We start from the raw sequence: 19,910 nt of genomic DNA on the forward strand, positions 1-19,910 counted from the left end.
CGAATTTTCAAAGAAATTGGGGGAATAAAACGAGAGAGAGAGAGAGAGACAGAGAGAGAGAGAGAGAGAGAGAGAGAGAGAGAGAGAGAGAGTGTGTCTCACAGTAAAGACCAGCAAAGGAGGTGTGTAAGGAGGTTAGAAACAAAATGAAGAAAGGAAAATATAGAGGAGGGGATAAATCTCTGGTGAACTACCCAGGCAAACATCAGAAATGTGTGTTCAAATTCCTTACCTTACGACGTGGGGCCACAGTGCCTGCCGTGGGGCCACAGTGGCTGCCGTGGGGCCGCCTAGCGCTAACCATCAGCCACGGTAACACCGAGGGCACAACGATTTCGACCTCTGCTCACGATGGCACGACCTTTGTTCTGACACTTAGAGTGGGCGGGGGGAGGGGTCAGGTCAAAGGCCGGGACATCACACTCGTAGGTCGTGACGTCGTGTTCGTGGTATTCATACGCTCATTTGAGCAGGGCCAACTGCCTAGTAGACGTTTTCGCGATGGGCATCGCCCAGGGAGGAGGAGGAGGAAGGGGTTGGGAACCCTGTGATGCCAGTCCTCCCCAGATAACATCCCCGCCTGGACTGGGATATCCCATTAACTGGTTGGGAGATGCAGCCGACGTATGACAGGCAGATATACCATGTTCTCATACAACAGACTAATAGCTCATGCCAAGGTATACCTCAGACGAGGGCCAACATATGGTATACTCTGAAGCCATGGACAGAGCTTCTTTCTCAGGTATGATATAAATAGGAAAAAAGACACAGCATTACAGACTCCACTACGTGGCGGAGTCTACCTCATGAAGCATAGCAGACATCCTTATCTTATACCACAGCGTATACTTCATTCTTCGGTATATATTTCAAAATAAAAAGCAGGGATGTGTTACATCCTTACTGTCCTATGTCTGAACCGTGGAAACAAACGTATAGATACGATGCCCAGGTTCCCTCTCAGGCAATGCTCATACAGGAAAGCAAAACATGCACTCCTTAACGTCCAGCTGAAGCTTTGTAAGTTAGGGTGTGTGTGTGTGTGTGTGTGTGTGTGTGTGTGTGTGTATTCCACGACCCTGTGATATCTGGCTGGCTAATGGAAATGAACGTGGCGGGCATCAGTGAGGTAGAGATATTACGGGGTTATATGGTAAACCTGGCCGTCACCCGAGGTAACGAACACCGCGAACACGACCCTTCCGTCGTGCTGAGGGCTCGTACCGTCGTGCTCAGGGGTTGCGTCATCATAGGTCAATAGGTCAAAGGAAGTTTGATATGAGCGAACCAATCATCAGACACAACAGTAATGAATGGCGGAGCACTCAAAATGAAAGTCAATATAGTGGTTCCTGAAAGACAAAGTAAAGGTATGCAGTTGAAGAGAAAAAAATAAAACGGAACGCAATTTCCAGAGTGTACAAAAAAGAGAACGTGAAATGATATCCTTCACCAGCAGATGAAGGTGAAGTTGGGATGCTGTGGGGGACACAAACGTCGGTGTCTGTGTCTGGTGGACATCTAAGCCAGCGTTAAGCACACCCATCAGAAAGTGTCAACACCATAAGCACTTACCTTCAGGTGTAAGTGTGAAGGCCGCTTGAAGTGTCTCCTCCTCTTTGTACAACAGGAACACCACTTGTCACTTGGAGCTCAGCACCTGACACATGAATCTCGAAACCTGTCGCTTGCTTCTTGAAACTTGATGGTACTTGAAGCTTGACACTTGAATCTCGAAACGCGAGACTTGAATCCCGACACTTGATTCTCGACGCTTTACACTTTGTTAAGAGACTAACCACAGGGGTGTGTGTGTGTGTATGTGTTTGTATGTGTGTGTGTGTGGATGTGTGTATGGGGGGGGTAAGGGGAACAGCTCTTGGCAGTTCTTGACCTCTTCGTTAAGCTCATGTCTATCTCTCATCAACCTTGTTTCTTACGAGTGTGTGTTTTAAAAGTAGATTCAAAACGAGCAGGGGGGGGGGTGAGGGAAGGAGGGGGGAAATAGTTAAGATGTAAAAAGGCCAAAATGGAGAGTGATCTTACTGCAATAACAATGAAGTTATAGACAATGAAGATAATCGTAACAACAACGCCTATCACATTATGAAGGATGAGGTCCAATGTACAATAATTTACAAGGAGAAAAGTGATGCCATCCGAAACAACAACTATAGTTCTTCTCACTAGAATATGAAAATGCAAAATACACTTCTTATAAATGCATAGATACAGCATTATGAAACAACCGAAACTTCTACTAAGTCTAATTGAAGACATCTGGTTTAGGAAGGGTGGAACGTGGCTGAGTTCGGACTATCTGGTGGACTCTGAAAAAAACGAGAGAATATTCAACATTTTACAACAATGATCAAAAAATTATATATATATATATATATATATATATATATATATATATATATATATATATATATATATATATATACATATATATATATATATATATATATATATATATATATATATATATATATATATATATATATATATATATATATATATATATATATATATATATATCTTAGAATATTCATATCCACATATACTTCATCATATCTATGGGTGTGGCAGCTCACAAATAGATGACGTAGGAGTAATGCCTCACATTATAGCCATAAGCGTAAATCTGATTACTGTCGAATGCTAAATGTTGTCATGCAGTCTCTAAGGGAGGATGGAGAGCACGGGAAGCTACTGTATAGGGGAACGTAGGCAAGCAGTCCTGGCGGCAGGCGAGGGAAACAGTGGGAGACAAGAGACCAAACCGACTATCTCTACCAAGAGATGGTTAGCGAGACACTAAGAGGGAACTCTGGTATACCTAAGACGAACAAGTTGTATGGTTGTTGAGAAGAGATGGTTTTATACCTTGCGCACGACGGTACGACCCTTGAGCACGACGGTACGACCCTTGAGTACGATGGTACGACCCTTGAGCACGACGGTACGACCCTTGAGCACGACGGTACGACCCTTGAGCACGACAGTACCATCTTTGAGCGTGATGGCCTAGTCTTTAACCTGACCCTTAAGGGCCATCACACTTCAAGGTTCGTGTCGTCGTGCTCAAGGGTCGTTCCGACGCGCTGGTCGTGCTCAAGGGTCGTTCCGACGTGCTCGTCGTGCTCAAGGGTCGTTCCGACGTGCTCGTCGTGCTTAAGGAGATAAAGAAACCTCAGCGTGCGACAAAATAGAATACCAGACAACCTTACGATAACAGAAGAGGGTCATGCCTGTTCCCGGGTCAGCTTTGAGCACTTCCAGCTTAGTGTGAGTTCCAGCTGACTTCACACTGGACACAGCCCCGCCAAAACCATCAGAATGTCGAGCTGATCTAATTATTACTCATACCGAAAATACACCTCGAGTTCAATGAACTAATGATTACCTAAATCCTTTTAAGAAATCAATTATGATTCATATCCAAAAAGACTGATATATATATATATATATATATATATATATATATATATATATATATATATATATATATATATATATATATATATATATATATATATATATATTTCCAAAAGAAGGAACAGAGGGGGCCAGGTGAGGATATTCCAAAAAAGGCCCAGTCCTCTGTTCTTAGCGCTACCTCGCTAACGCGGGAAATGGCGAATAGTTTAAAAGAAAAAAGAAAAACAAACAAAAAAAAAAAATATATATATATATATATATATATATATATATATATATATATATATATATATATATATATATATATATATATATATATATACAGTCCTATGAGTCCACGAAGAAAATGAAATACGATAAGTTCCCAAGTGCACTTTCGTGTAATAATCACATCATCAGGGGAGACACAAGAGAGAAATATAAGTCAGTTGATATACATCGAAGAGACGAAGCTAGGACGCCATTTGGTAAACCAAATGGCGTCCTAGCTTCGTCTTTTCGATGTATATCAACTGACATAGTTCTCTCTTGTGTCTCCCCCGATGATGTGATTATTACACGAAAGTGCACTTGGGAACTTATCGTATTTCATTTTCCTCGTGAACTCATAGGAATATCTTGATCACGCGCAAAATTGTGATCCTTTCCAATATATATATTATTTATTTATTTATTATACTTTGTCGCTGTCTCCCGCGTTTGCGAGGTAGCGCAAGGAAACAGACGAAAGAAATGGCCCAACCCCCCCCCCCATACACATGTATATACATACGTCCACACACGCAAATATACATACCTACACAGCTTTCCATGGTTTACCCCAGACGCTTCACATGCCCTGCTTCAATTCACTGACAGCACGTCAACCCCGGTATACCACATCGCTCCAATTCACTCTATTCCTTGCCCTCCTTTCACCCTCCTGCATGTTCAGGCCCCGATCACACAAAATCTTTTTCACTCCATCTTTCCACCTCCAATTTGGTCTCCCTCTTCTCCTTGTTCCCTCCACCTCCGACACATATATCCTCTTGGTCAATCTTTCCTCACTCACCCTCTCCATGTGCCCAAACCACTTCAAAACACCCTCTTCTGCTCTCTCAACCACGCTCTTTTATTTCCACACATCTCTCTTACCCTTACGTTACTCACTCGATCAAACCACCTCACACCACACATTGTCCTCAAACATCTCATTTCCAGCACATCCATCCTCCTGCGCACAACTCTATCCATAGCCCACGCCTCGCAACCATATAACATTGTTGGAACCACTATTCCTTCAAACATACCCATTTTTGCTTTCCGAGATAATGTTCTCGACTTCCACACATTCTTCAAGGCCCCCAGGATTTTCGCCCCCTCCCCCACCCTATGATCCACTTCCGCTTCCATGGTTCCATCCGCTGCCAGATCCACTCCCAGATATCTAAAACACTTCACTTCCTCCAGTTTTTCTCCATTCAAACTCACCTCCCAATTGACTTGACCCTCAACCCTACTGTACCTAATAACCTTGCTCTTATTCACATTTACTCTTAACTTTCTTCTTCCACACACTTTTCCAAACTCAGTCACCAGCTTCTGCAGTTTCTCACATGAATCAGCCACCAGCGCTGTATCATCAGCGAACAACAACTGACTCACTTCCCAAGCTCTCTCATCCCCAACAGACTTCATACTTCATATATATATATATATATATATATATATATATATATATATATATATATATATATATATATATATATATATATATATATATGGAGAACAGCCGTGATGGTATATATAATAGCTCCATTCATATGAGAGGTCAGAGTCACAGATGATGACAGTGTATTTCGATTATCTGTGAATCATCCCCACACGAGATGTTGTGCACATGATTATCGGGATGGTTAAAGAGAGGCGTGGAGGGCTGTGGTCTTCACAGGAGGAAGCAGTTTGGTAAAAAGTGTCACAGAGATCACAGAATAAGGGAATTACTGATCACACTATTCACGTTGGGTTAGTGACGTGCTGTTTGTGAGGGGACGCTGTACTCCAGGTGGCTCTACGGAAAGGGTAAGGTACATATATTCTCACGGACACTCGAAGTGCACCGGAGGCTCTTCATAGCAGACACTCAGGTCGTGGTCATGTGGTCAGTATCAGTGATGGACGGTTTGGGATGCAATGTGCTGTGTGTGGGATTACCTCACATGTAGGAAATTCGTCACGCTGAACTGGCTGATGACTTAGTCCATAACACTTACGGGAAATATGTGTTGACAACGCGGGTGTTGGGATGATACAGAGTGAATGAGAAGGGAGACACTGATGGAGACAATAGGATGTATAATTCCTACGAATAGTAGAGGTCTACAGCATTACTATATTACAAAATACCAGTGTTGACTTATGGGACTACGTTCAATCGTTTCTTGACACTATTCTAACGAAAATGGGTGTGCGTTACGAGTATTACTGGCAAATATAAGTTGGAGGAAGGGAGGCTGGGTCAAGCCTGCAAACTTGTATAGTATGAGAGATGATGGTTCACACACTCTTGACCACCATGGACCAGGCTGGTGAAAGACTCAGCCACAAAGGAACAGTCAACTCACAACTGTATGAATTGACCTCACATGAACGACTTCTACAAAAGCAACCTGATATGACCTGGTGTTCCACGACTCGTTCTCAGGTTATTTACTATGACCTGGTGTGACCTGACTTATGACCCAGTATTCCGTCTCAGAACTGTGTTTTTCCTCCATAACGTTCCCCTTGACCTGCTGCTGACCTGGTGGTCTGTCCCAGGATCTGATGTTACCCTTCCATGACCTGGTGTTTTCTTCTATGACCTTATCTTTGCGGCAGAATCAGTTAAATGTAGCCATTCTTCATGTCCAACATGACAAATGTATCAATATGTAAACAACAGGGCAGCAGAACATGTTGCTTGTTGCTGTGGACACCAGTCTGACGAGAGAGAGAGAGAGAGAGAGAGAGAGAGAGAGAGAGAGAGAGAGAGAGAGAGAGAGAGAGAGAGAGAGAGAGAGAGAGAGAGAGAGAGAGGTAAGCCAGCAATCTATTCACATCCTCATTGTCTATCAACGTATGTTCCATTAAGTAGGTCCTTGCTACACGGGAGGCTGCAGCAACTACCGCCATAGAATCTCAACGCTGTGCAGTCACGACGACGCATGCGCACTCCTTCGTACTTGTGCCGCCGACGTTTACATTAACTCCAACATAAACAGCAACTGCCGCGACTTTGAACTCATACATATCGTGGAACAACGAAGGTGTGCCTAGTGTTACAAAAAGAGCTGCACCTTCGTGTGAGTGAGTGGCATGTAAGAGCAAAGTAAGTGAACAATATAATGATGACCGAGAGTGGAAATATAACCTTATGAGCATAATTACACGAAATTTAGATAAGACGATACGACCACTGTGTATGACTGAGTCGTACCGTTGTGCTCAAGGGTTGTACCGTCGTGCTCAAGGGTCGTGTTCAAGCTTGGGTCGTACCGCCGTGCCGTGCTCTATAGTTTAGAAGCTGATAAAAGGATATATCAACAAAAACAAGATTTTCCTTGGTACATATCGAGGTGTGACTGACACATGGGGAACAGTATGAGGACATTAACGTGGAAGCAGAGGAGACGTGGGAGGAGCGAGGAGAGAGGTAGAAAATAGGGTCAGGTTTGGTGGACTTACGAAGTAGAATAAAAAAACGAGGTGTATCCAACGATGATGTAACAGGGAAGTATAAGTAAAGAAATGAGAAAAATACGAAAACACGGATGTCGAGAATCAAAGACGAAAACAAAGAAAGTTTTAGAACTATCAGTAAAATTCGGTGATCTAAATGAAACAGAAACACGTGAGTAGCGCCGGCGGGAATACAGGAGACTGTGTGGAGGGGGGAGGCAGTGGTTATGGTTATGTAGACGGTAGGCTGCCGTCCGCCACACCCACTGGGGGGGAGGTAGTGGTTATGGTTATGTAGACGGTAGGCTGCCGTCCGCCACACCCACTGGAGGTACGCGAGAGATGGGAGGAATATTCTGAAAGGTACATTAACGTTGGAGGTGATGGAAAAGCCCGTCGTTAGTTCAGGGAGTGGGAGGGCATAGGGAGTGGGTGTAGAAGGGAAGCTGTAGAGATATTGGAGATGGTGAGGCAAGGCAAGGATCGTCGAGGGGATGGAGGGACGCTGAAGGAGAGAGGCGAAGATGGCCTTCACTGGTGCTCCACCTCAATATACTGAGCGGAAGCCGTCATTGTACTTACACATGGATGAACGTGATAGCGGACGACTGTAAGTGATGGTGGCGGCTATATAGCCAGAGAGTAACCGAGCAGATTTGAAGAAAAAAAAAGTCAGATACGTTAGTGGGCGTTGGACAGGAAGGGTCTCTGGGGAGACGTGGATTTGTGGGTCACATACCTAGACATACGAATGTAAGGAAAAACGGAGGAGTGGGAGTGTGGAGAGAGCTTTTATGGATCTGTAGGTCTGGAGTTTTGAATCGCAAGTCTTATGGCGCAGTTGACCGGAAGATATGGAATGTGTTGAGGGAGTGCGAGTGCTGTGGCGACGTGGATCACACTGGGTAACGCTCCTCCAGAGACAGTGGATAACATGTGAGGATGACCAGACGACACCAGTGAACTGTCTGAGGTCAGAGTTGGGGTAAGACAGGGATATACCCGCCATGAATCTTCAGCTTATAAGAATGGATTCGTAAGGGCGGTTGAGGCGTGTAACATACCAAGAGGAGCGACGCTATAAACGCCTGAAGGGAGTGTCAGCACCAGACTGTCGTTACACAAGGATGATACCCTGTCGGGGTAAACTGAGGAGGACCAAGCGGGTTATGGAGTCATTATGCGAGAGTCTGTGAGACGAGACACTGACGGTGGTACGAGCTGGAGTAATGTGGCTGTGTGTGAGGCGCTCCTCAGCGTGCAAGAGGCGCTCGAGTGGTGAAGGCATCGTAAGGGTATTAAACGTCAGGTATCTGTAGATCATGTGTAGCGAACATGTTGTAAACGATGATGAAATGTGGGAGAGTGTGGTCATGCATAAGCAAGTATGTGGAACCCGGAGAAAGATGGAAAGGAATAAGATGCTGGACGGAACACTGAGGAGGATCGAGGTAGGTAAGGCAGCGGATGAGACACTGAGGAAGATTATGTAGTGAGACGAAGCCTTGCGGACTCAGGGTCCAGCCGACCCTGGGAAATGACACGGAAACATGAAGGTAAACGAGACGACAGGAAAACTGCAAACTGTCTGGAACTGTTCCTCCTGCCTGAGATGCGAATGTGAAATGACAAGAATGGTCAGAGAGATGGCGATGGGAAGGAGTAAAGGAGAGAGAGAGAGAGAGAGAGAGAGAGAGAGAGAGAGAGAGAGAGAGAGAGAGAGAGAGAGAGAGAGAGAGAGAGAGAGAGAGAGAGAGTTCTGTTGTTGGGGCAATGCTGCGGTACATTCACGAGTAAAAGCATAGGGAAAGAAAAGGTGATTGAGGATGATGAGGTTGGACGGGCTTATGATGGGAGAGGGAAGAGGGCCGCCACGGTGAGATGGGGTGAGAGAGAGAGAGAGGTGTGCAGGTGGGAAGGAGAGTGGCAGGATGGAGTGTACAGAGATGCACACACGAGGGAAAGCCTTCCTGGATACTTAAGGACAATATCCAGGGTAAGAACACAGGACTCACACACTTAACGTTTGTGAAACATAACTATAAAGAAGATGGGAAGCTTGTATGGAACTGAGCGAGATGTGTGAGGCCCAGGTTGGTGGGGGAGGTTGTGGTGGAGGTGAGTTACGGGACTTTGGCTGAGAGAAAATCGCTGGTGTGGGAAGTTGGATGACTTGGATCACGTTGACTGTGGTCGTATGAGATTCAGGCTGGACTGCTGAAGACTAGGTTGTAGCAGCTGCATAATTAAACATGACGCGATAAACACTGTATGGATTATCCTGTGAACTACACATTTAACCGAGAGAGCAAACCCAGAGAAGATGATGATGAAATATGATGAATCATAATGACCAGGAGAATGCTTAGAAAAGGAAAAAATACACGTAAAAATATCAACCATATCAACCACTCGGAAAAATGAATAATGGTCTCAGGTAACAGGAATATTTTACGAAAGGGAATAAGTTATGAAGCGATTGAGTCTAGGAAAGTCCATCCACCGTCATACCACTCAGTCGAAGGATATATCATCATCACTGCTGTATGTCACTAGGGGCACCTTCCACTGGGAAAGCACCTGCAGGTACAAGGCGGCGCTACTTCCTGTGGTCGGGAAAGGATGGACAGCCTGAATGAGAAGTTCCTCGACTTCCCTACACGACCGTTCGTCAACTGGACGATGATAAAGTCTTGCTGATTGTGACTTTCCACTCGCAGTGTAACCATAGGATGGCGGAGTAGGGTAACACACACACACACACACACACACACACACACACACACACACACACATATACACACACACACACACACACACACACACCACACACACACATACACACACATATACAAACACATACTCACACACACACACACACACACACACACACACACATACACACACATATACACACACACACACACACACACACACACCACACACACACATACACACACATATACAAACACATACTCACACACACACACACACACACACACACACACACACATACACACACATATACACACACACACACACGCACACCCACACACACACACACATATATATATATATATATATATATATATATATATATATATATATATATATATATATATATATATATATATATATATTCTTTTTTCATACAAATTCGCCATTTCCCGCGTTAGCGAGGTATCATTAAGAACAGAGGACTGAGCCTAAGTGGGAAAAATCCTCACTTGGCCCCCTTCTCTGTTCCTTCTTTTGGAAAAGTAAAATCTGGAAGGGAGGATTTCTAGCACCCCGCTCCGTCCCCTTTTAGTCGCCTTTTACGACACGCAGGGAATAGGGGAGAATGAATACTCTTCACGTATTTCCTGGGTGTCGGAGAAGGCGACTAAAAGGAGAGGGAGCGGGGACCTGGAAATCCTCCCCTCCCGTTTTTTATTTTTCCAAAAGAAGGAACAGAGAAGGGGGCCAAGTGAGGATGTTCCCTCTGAAGCTCAGTCTTCTCTTCTTAACGTTACCTCGCTAACGTGGAAAATGCGAATGAATGAATAAAAGATATATATATATATATATATATATATATATATATATATATATATATATATATATATATATATATATATATATGAGAAAGGCAGATGAGGGTACGCTATTTCAAACCACCACATTATAATGGGAAGAGTTAATCATACAAGTGTGAGCAGTAGAGATCATCTCTGTGTCTACTACTAGTCTTCCACCAGGATACATCATGTTCTTCATACGTGGCTCTCTCGTCAAAAATTTCATATAAAAATCTTAAATTTCATTCTTTTCTTCTTTAATGATCTGCCATTGTGAGTTCCTTCCACTGTTACCTTGACAGCGACGGTACAACCTCTGAGCGCGACGGTACAACCCTTGAGCGCGACAGTATAACCTTTGAGGGCGACGGAACAACCTTTGAGCGCGACGGTACAACCCTTGAGCACGACAGTATAACCTTTGAGGGCGACGGTACAACCCTTGAGCGCGACGGTACAACCTTTGAGCGCGACGGTACAACCCTTGAGCGCGACGGTACAACCCTTGAGGGCGAAGGTACAACCCTTGAGAGCGACGATACAACCTTTGAGCACAACGGTACAGCTTCTGAGCCCGACGGTACAACCCTTGAACACGACGGTACGACCCACAGGTATGATGGTGTGCCCTTGGATCTAACATTCAAAATTTCAGGTCAAAGGTCACGTTATCATACTCGAAGGTCACACCGTCCTACTCCACGTTCCTGTCGACGTACTTAAGGGATTCTTGAAATGCAGTTCTCTGAATCCAGGAGCCCTTAAGATGGACCCAGACCTAACGCTTTCATGCAGGCAGCCTCCTCCCTCCACAGGTCCCCAACCCTCATCACACAGCGAGGTAGCTGGGCTGTCTGCTCCAATGCAAACTCCGACAGAAACACCTGAGATTAACGTGTCCAAACGATCACCTTCTTTGCTTCCTTTCTGAACTAGATAACAATCCAGGTTTATAGAGGTACAGGTGAGGCGAGACGAGACACAGGAGGAAGACGGAGCGGATCTGAGATAGACAGAGGAAGGCAGTGAACGTTCTGGACAACAGGCGAAGAAAATGGCGATGCACAGCGTCAGGGAGGTGAGTGATAAAATCATTCGTTACTAAATACTAATAAAAGAATAAAAGTACAAACATCTGCGATTCAAAACATGTTGCTAGACTCGAAAATCAACCTGAATTTTGTCGTTCAATTTGGGCAATGGTGGATATGATATCAATCATGGCGATATGTCAAGCAATTAAAAAGATTATAGGAGATAAAAGGGGTGATCTACGGTTCTAGTGGGCAGCTTAACCACTGATTATCATAACAGAGGAGAATGATTTAGTGCTAGTGGGTAACATGACCACTGGAGAAAAATTCTACAGTTTTAAGGAAAACTTAACCACTAGCTATTCTTATGTAGGGGGAAACTACAGTTCTAGCGAGGACTTCCCCACTGGATATTGTCACCAAGTGGGGAGTGCTATGCTTCTAGAGGGTAACGTCAACCACTACCTAGTAATATTAGGAAAAAAGAACAGTGCATATACCTACATTAATGGGAAAAACTGTGTACGTGTGTGTGTGTGTGTGTGTGTGTGTGTGTGTGTGTGTGTGTGTGTGTGTGTGTGTGTGTGTGTGTGTGTGTGTGTGTGTGTGTGTGTGTGTGTGTGTGTGTGTGTGTGTGATTACTATGTACTGGTTACGGGGAGAGAGTTTTACACTCGTGTTGCCCCGTCTCTTAACCTTGTACATATGTATAATGTCTTTACCCCATGTATGCATGCACACACACACACACACACACACACACACACACACACACACACACACCGCAGGCTACGCCAGGGGAGAATGAATGACTGGGTTGGGTGTGGTCCACCTGCCACATCCTAGGATTCGAACCCATGCGGGTCGCCGTGTTGACTCATAGTCAATAACGCTAACCAATGTGCAAAGAAATAGATAGATAGATAAATAGATAACGGTTTATTGGATTTAGGCAGACAGTCGACTGAAAATACATTCTGTGTGTGTGTGTGTGTGTGTGTGTGTGTGTGTGTGTGTGTGTGTGAGTGGTGTGTGTGTGTGTGTGTGTGTGTGTGTGTGTGTGTGTGTGTGTGTGTGTGTGTGTGTGTGTGTGTGTGTGTGTGTGCGCGCGTGTGTGTGCGCACTACACATATAACAAGTAACAAGTTCAATATCTCTGGGAATAACAATATATCACTGAAGTATGTGAGGGATCTGGGCACGAACTTCTGCTACCAATGATGAGGTCTTCCCAAAGGCTATAAACCAACTCTACGGGAGGAGGGGAAAGGCTGTGGGCGGAGAGGGAGGGGGTGTTTACTCCAGTGAGGGCGGGGGGGTATTCCAAAGGTGGGGAGGGGAGGGAGGAGGAAAGGGAAGGTGGACGGTGGACTTCTACAGTGGGTGATGACAGTCTACAGTGGGTGGCGGTGTTCGAGAGGTGGTGTTAGTGGTACTTCAGACATGGGAGCGGTAATCTAGGAGGGACGGTGGCACTCTAGGCGGTGAAACTGGCACTCTAGGTGTGGTGGAGGTACTCTAGAGGGGGATGGTGTGGGGCATGGGGTGGCTGCTGCTGCTGATGATGATGCTGGCCTCACCTTCACTCCAGCCTGTATGTCATCGACGATTCTCATCTTAAGTCTTGAGGCATCACAGTCGGGCTGTATACAGACTACGTTCACAGTCGGGCTGTATACAGACTACGTTCACAGTCGGGCTGTACACAGACTATCATCGCAGTCTGGCTATATACAGGCTATACTCAGTGTGAATGCATACAGACTACATTCTTGTTTATTCTCATACACGCCCGGGCATCACAGACAGGCTGTAGACAGACTTGTACAGACTATGTTCAGAGTGCGATCAATAACATTATCACTTCTCACACAGACAACAGGCTATCTGGCGGCACTACACTCACTCACTGGCTTACTGAAGATCTCCTCCCAAGATATCAAAACTCTCCAGGTGTCGTGGAATGGCCAGTGTGGTATAGATTACGGGAATGGTTCCCTCGGAGCCAACCCAGCCTTCACATCCGTGAGGGTGGAGCTCATCTGCTCCAGTATACAGTTCAGAGAGATGAGGCCAAATGTGGTCTGTTTCAGACCTCAGGTGAAGGAGGCCCATCACCTCCATCTCTGAGCTCGGGAAAGAAGCCATTCTGCTCTGCCTCGGGAGCTCAAGGTGGGGCTGAAATGTGGGCCAGCAGGAGGCCGCGACCCAGCTGTGCTTGGGTTTGATTTGACTAATGTTGACATGCGGACTATCTGGTACTGGCCGAGGCACACATCGACCCCCTACCTGGGATGGTGGGTCGACAGGTGGAGGGAGAGGTAACTGGTGAGTCGAGAGTCACTGCGAGAAAGGGCTAATGGCTCCAAAGACACTGGTGGGTCGACAGTCAGTGGGAGTGAGATTGGAGAGACGACAAGAAGTGGGAAAGAGAGATGGTGGGTCGACATTCAGTGGGAGAGAGGGCTGCTGGTTCAACATACAGTGGGAGAGACTGCTGGTGGGTCTACATTCAGTGGGAGAGAGGGCTGGTGGTTCGACATTCAGTGGGAGAGAGGGCTGGTGGGTCGACATTCAGTGGGAGGGCTGGTGGGTCCACATGCAGTGGGATAGAGAGCTGGTGGGTCGACATTCAGTGGGAGAGAGGGCTGGTGGGTCGACATTCAGTGGGAGAGAGGGCTGGTGGGTCGACATACAGTGGGATAGAGGGCTGGTGGGTCGACATTCAGTGAGAGAGAAGGCTGGTGGGTCGACATCCAGTGGGAGAGAGGGCTGGTGGGTCGAAAGGGGTCGACAGCCTCGACAGTGAGGTGTCCGTGGACTGAGACACACCCGAGGTGTTGATGGGGTGGAGAACACCACCACTGGTAGCTTGACAGTCACTCTGGGTCAGGGTTGTGGGTCGAGGCACACACTCACACTGAGGGAGGGAGACCATCAGGGTGAAAGACACTTGGGAGAACAAATCATACTGAGAGACAACTGAAGGGGCAGGTGCGTTGAAAGACACTTGAAGGGGCTAGTGAGGCGACAGATACTTGAAGGGGCAGTATGACTGAGAGGAGAGTCTTTCAGTGAAGGTTAAGTGGACTGCAAAGAAAGGAGGGTCGTTGGGTTGACCACCGCGGCGTTGGGGTGGAGCGTAGACAGCACACACAGAAGGGATAGGTTTCGTTGGGTTAGCGGTCTGACGGACACCTGGAGGGAGTAATGAGTTGACAGCCGCTGGTGGAAGGGGGAGCTTGTAGGCTGACAGACTTGAAGGGTGTCACTGGTGGGCTGACATACTTGAAGGGGTTCACCGGTGAGCTGACAGTCTTGAAGAGGGTCGCTGGTAGCCTGACAGACTTGAAGGGGGTTACTGGTAGGCAGAAAACTTAGGGGGCACTGGTAGGCTGACAGACTTGATTGAAGGGGGGCATCTATTGACTGACAGATTTGAAGGAGGTTACTGGTGGTCTGACAGACATGAAGGGGTTCACTGGTGTGCTGACAATCTTGGTGTGTCACTGGTGAGCTAACAAGACTCAGGGGTTTACTGGTGAGCTGACAAGACTTGAAGGGGGTCACTGGTGGGCTGACAAACTTAGGAGAGGGGGCATATGTAGGCTGACAGACTTGAGGGAGGTCACTGGTGGGCTGACAAACTTTAGGAAGGGTTACTGGTGGGCTGACAAATTTCCAAGAGTTCAACGATAAAATAAAAGTCTTGAAGGGGGGTCACTGGTGGGCTGAAAGACTTAATAGGCACTGGTGGGCTGACGGACTTGAAGGGGCACTGGTAGGTTGACAGATCTGAGAGAGGAGGCATCTGTGTATTGAGAGACTTGAAGGAGGTCACTGGTGGGCTGACAGACTAGGGGTCACTGATGGACTGATAGGCTTGATGGGGTTCACTGGTAAATTGCGGTTTTAAATTGGTGTCACTGGTGAGCTGACAGTCTTAAGGGGGTTACTTGCGGGTTAACAGACTTGAAAGGGTCATGGGGGAGCTGACATACTTGAGAGATTCACTGGCGGGCTGACAAACTTGAGGGGGGGTTCACTGGTGGAATGACAGACTTGAGGGAGAGGTGCATATGTGGGCTGACAGACTTGAAAGGGGCCACTGGTGAGCAGACTTGAAGGGGTTCACTGATGAGCTGACAGTCTTGAAGGGGATCACTGGTGGGCTGACATACTTGAGGGGGATGAAAGACTCAGGGAGCACGGGTGATCTGACAGACTTGAAGAGGGGCGCTGGTGGGTTGACAGACCTGAAGAGGGGGGGGTCACTGGTGGGCTGACAGACTTGAGGATGGTCACTGGTGGGCAGACAGATTTGAGGGGGACACTGGTGGGTTGAGAGACGTAAATGGATCACTGCTGAGCTGACAGTCTTGAAAGAAGCATTGTTGGGCTGATAGACTTGAAGGGGTGCACTGGTGGGCGGACAGACTTGGGGAGCACTGGTGGGCTGACAGATTTGAAGAGGACACTGGTGGACTCACGAGCTTGAAGGGGGTTACTGGTGGTTTGAGAGACTTGAAGGGGAGTTACTGGTGGGCTGACAAATTCGAGGGGCGACACTAGTGGGTTTACACACTTGAAGAGGAGTCACTGATGGGATGACAAACTTGAGGTGGCACTAGTAAATTGACAGACTTGAAGGGGATCACTGGTGGGCTGATGGACTTGAGGGGGGGGGGGATTATTGGTGGCTGACAGATTTGAAGAGGGGTCACGAGTGGGCTGACATACTTGGGGAGGTCACTGGTGGCCTGACAGACACCTGACGGCCGATGTAGGAGGATCCTAGGTTGACAACGACAGGGAACTGGTGGGCTGACAGATCTATGGTGGGCTGGTTGGCTGACAGACACTGACACTAGGGTCTGGTGGACTGACAGACCCTCGGGGCTGGTGGACTGGACTAACAGACACTGGGGGCTGGTGGGGGACTGGACTAAAAGACTCTGGTGGACTGAACTAACATACACTGAGGCTGCTGAGGGAACTAACAGCGACTAGGGAGTATCCTGGAGTGCGAGTGTGACTTTAATGGGGAACTGGTCGTTGTTTGTAATACCTGTTTAGGGAGCCCCTCTAACCATCCTCTGCAAGGAGATACAAAATCCTCCTGTACTTATTCAGAACACAATACAAAATTTACAGGTCAGTCACTAAATCTTAAATTATCAAACAATATCATTTATCTTATGAAATTTGTTGGCAAGTTTGTTTTGATAAGCTCTGAAGATATATATGAATATTCCAAACATTATATCTACAAGATGATTTAGACATAAAGAGTTACTGAAGCAGTTCACTCCTATATACATATCTTTCATGCTACTGTATGTGTGATGCTACAATATGTAAAGCCTTCCTTCCTTGCAAGCCTTCTCCTGACAAGATGCAACAAGATTTCACACAAGATACAACTACCAGCAGTACAGGAAAGATGAACATTTACAGAAATATCACTGTTCAATTCTCTTTTTTGTTTATTGGATATACCTCATACCTGAGCTCCACTAACGAGTCATAAAATGCTTGTCATATTTCAGTCATTCCTTGATCACACAGTCATACTTTCTTATCTACGAAGTGGAAGCATTGTTTATGTATTGTAAACCTGCAGCATCAGATCTGAACACAATAAGATGACATGCCACGATATCTGAATGCTTTAAGATTACAATACCACGATATCTGAACACGAATGGATGACATACCACGATACCTGGACTCGACAAGAAACATACCATATCTGAACACGATAACTTCACAATATCTGAACACTATAAGATTACATACCACAATATCTAGGCAAGATCAGATTACATACCAAGATATCTGAACCCAATAAGGTACATAGAACTATATCATTATTGTTTTCTTAATCTACAGTTCATAAGGGAAACCCTGTTTTCCCTGACGACACACATTATGGTCAAGTGTTAATGACTGAGAAATCTATCATTCAATCTATTCTAGTGGGGGAAAGTTTACAGGTAAAAGTAGGGTACAAGTACGATTTCCCTGTTCTGATCTGATGTACAACAGATCAGTATCTTAAAATATCAACATATTTTTTTTTTTGTGTGTGTGTATGAGTGTATCTAGATCTCAAACTAATGAAGTTATGCATAATTTCCCTTTTGCTGGAAATTAATGTACATGCAGAAGACACCTGTACTAGACCCCAGACTGTGTTATACTAACGTTCTTCCTTCCTGTTACCAAGACTGACACGTTCTTGTCAACACACCATCTAGGAAGACACTGTTCTCTTGTGGCGCACACATGAACGTACTGATCCCGTGAACACGACGGTACGACCTTGAGTAGGAAGAGACGACCTTAGGTAGGACGGAACGACCCTTGAACACAACGGTACGACCTTGAGCAGAACGGTGCGACCCTTGAAGACGACGGAACTACCCTTGAGTAAGACGGTATAACCCTTGAACACGACGGTACGACCCTTGGGTACAATGACGTGGCCTTCGACCTGACCCTTGAAATGCGGTTCAAAGACCTGACCATCACACCCGAGGGTCGTAAAGTCGTCCTCAATGAGTTAAGAAAAAAAAAAAATGAACGACTGTACGATCCGTGTCTGGCTCTTTAAACCCCAGCAAGAGGAAGGGATTCAAGCTTAATTATGCAGTAGGTGGCGGCCGTGCCTCCCAGCAAAAGAGAGAGTCGGTCAAGAAAATGTCTCGTGTATAATTCATACGATAATTATATAATTAATTCCCATCAGACTGAAGAGGTTGTGACGTACCGCCAAGTGTTGTGATGTTATGTGTCGTGGTACGCCCGGGGTCCCCTGGGTGCGGTGATACATAGATGGTAACGCGTTACCTATGCATCTATGGTAACGCGTTACCGTATATGTATGGGTAATGCGTTACCCATACATCTAAGGTAACTCGTTGCCCATGCATCTATGATAACTCGTTGCCCATGCATCTGTGGTAACGAGTTACCCATACATTGATGGTAACGCGTTACCCATACATTGATAATGCATTACCACATGCTCCATTGGTACCGCGTTACCTACACGCCCTAACTACCCTGCGGCTAGAAATATCCATGACACTACGTATATAACTTTATACCGTCAACACTTTTAATGCTACTCATAATATACCACCTCACTCCAGTAATCCACATCACCACTGATACATCATACATCCCTGACCTTGTATCACCAGTAATACAGCTGTATGATATTCCCTTCCCCTTACGAACGGTGATACAACACCATGAAATACCCGGCCCTCCTGTACCTGTTCTAGATCCACCTCCTCCCTGACATCTGCTCAGTTGGCGTTCCCCTTCCCTCCTGAGGAAGTGCCTCCTTCTCTCCCCTCCTTAGGATATGCCTCCCTCCTCACCGGAGTAAAAAGTTCCCTCCACTCCTGAGGGAATGCCTCCCTCCGTTCCTTAGGAAATGCTTCCTTCCCCTTCTGAGCACGCGTCGCATCCGACATGAGCGTCTTCCCTTTCCTTATGCACATATGTCACCGCCCCTGAGCACCGACCTTACCCTCCTTGATATCTCATCCTCCCTGAGCACATATCTCACCCTCCCTGAGCACATATCTCACCCTCCCTGAACACTCATCTCACCCTCGCTAAGCACTTGCCTCACCCTCCCTGAACACTCATCTCACCCTCGCTAAGCACTTGCCTCGCCCTCCCTGAACACTTATCTCTATTTCGCTTCCCCTGAGCCCTTGTGTCACCCTTCCTGAGGTTTTGTAGATGCGTCATCTTTACCCCAAGCACGTATCTCTCCCTCTCACAGAAAAAAGGCTACCTGTGCCTCCTGCTCCCACACTGAGCAGGGAGCCACTAACACCAGACCTGCGGGAGTAAAAGAGACAGGCGAAGACCTGGAAGGTCGCGCGGACCTCCTCCCTCCGTCCTACCCACCTGGTCTTGAGAAACGACGGAGCTACGGTTGCTCCTGACGCCGAGGTCCATGCCGAAGGGGTTGAGCTGGCGTGACCCCGGCTGACCCCGCTGCAGGTCATGCTGCGGTTGCCTGCTGCCGCTGCTGTAGTAGTCACACTCCCTGGGGGAACCACCGCCCTCCGCTGACGAGTCGCTGTTGGAACGATGGAGGACACTAGTAAAGTCTTCATCTTGACTACAATGTTCTAACTGT

At 46.5% G+C, this 19,910-nt stretch overlaps 1 protein-coding gene across 3 annotated transcripts in view; it reads right to left on the minus strand.

Moving 5' to 3' along the window:
• Positions 1-1,583: 1,583 nt before the first annotated feature.
• The window catches only part of LOC139754176 (uncharacterized), a 184,888-nt gene continuing 166,561 nt past the window's right edge, over positions 1,584-19,910 (minus strand). For 2 of the 3 annotated variants that reach the window (XM_071671365.1, XM_071671364.1), the window contains 2 exons: positions 19,676-19,850; positions 1,584-2,333 (listed from right to left, as the gene is read on the minus strand). In XM_071671365.1, coding sequence (XP_071527466.1) covers positions 2,289-2,333; positions 19,676-19,850 — 220 coding nt within the window. In that variant the 3' untranslated portion in view covers positions 1,584-2,288. Of the gene's footprint in view, positions 2,334-16,811; positions 16,840-19,675; positions 19,851-19,910 lie in introns of all 3 variants that reach the window. The other variant, XM_071671366.1, reaches the window with a different exon arrangement.

Source organism: Panulirus ornatus, chromosome 16, assembly GCF_036320965.1.
Source record: "Panulirus ornatus isolate Po-2019 chromosome 16, ASM3632096v1, whole genome shotgun sequence".
Taxonomy (NCBI): domain Eukaryota; kingdom Metazoa; phylum Arthropoda; class Malacostraca; order Decapoda; family Palinuridae; genus Panulirus; species Panulirus ornatus.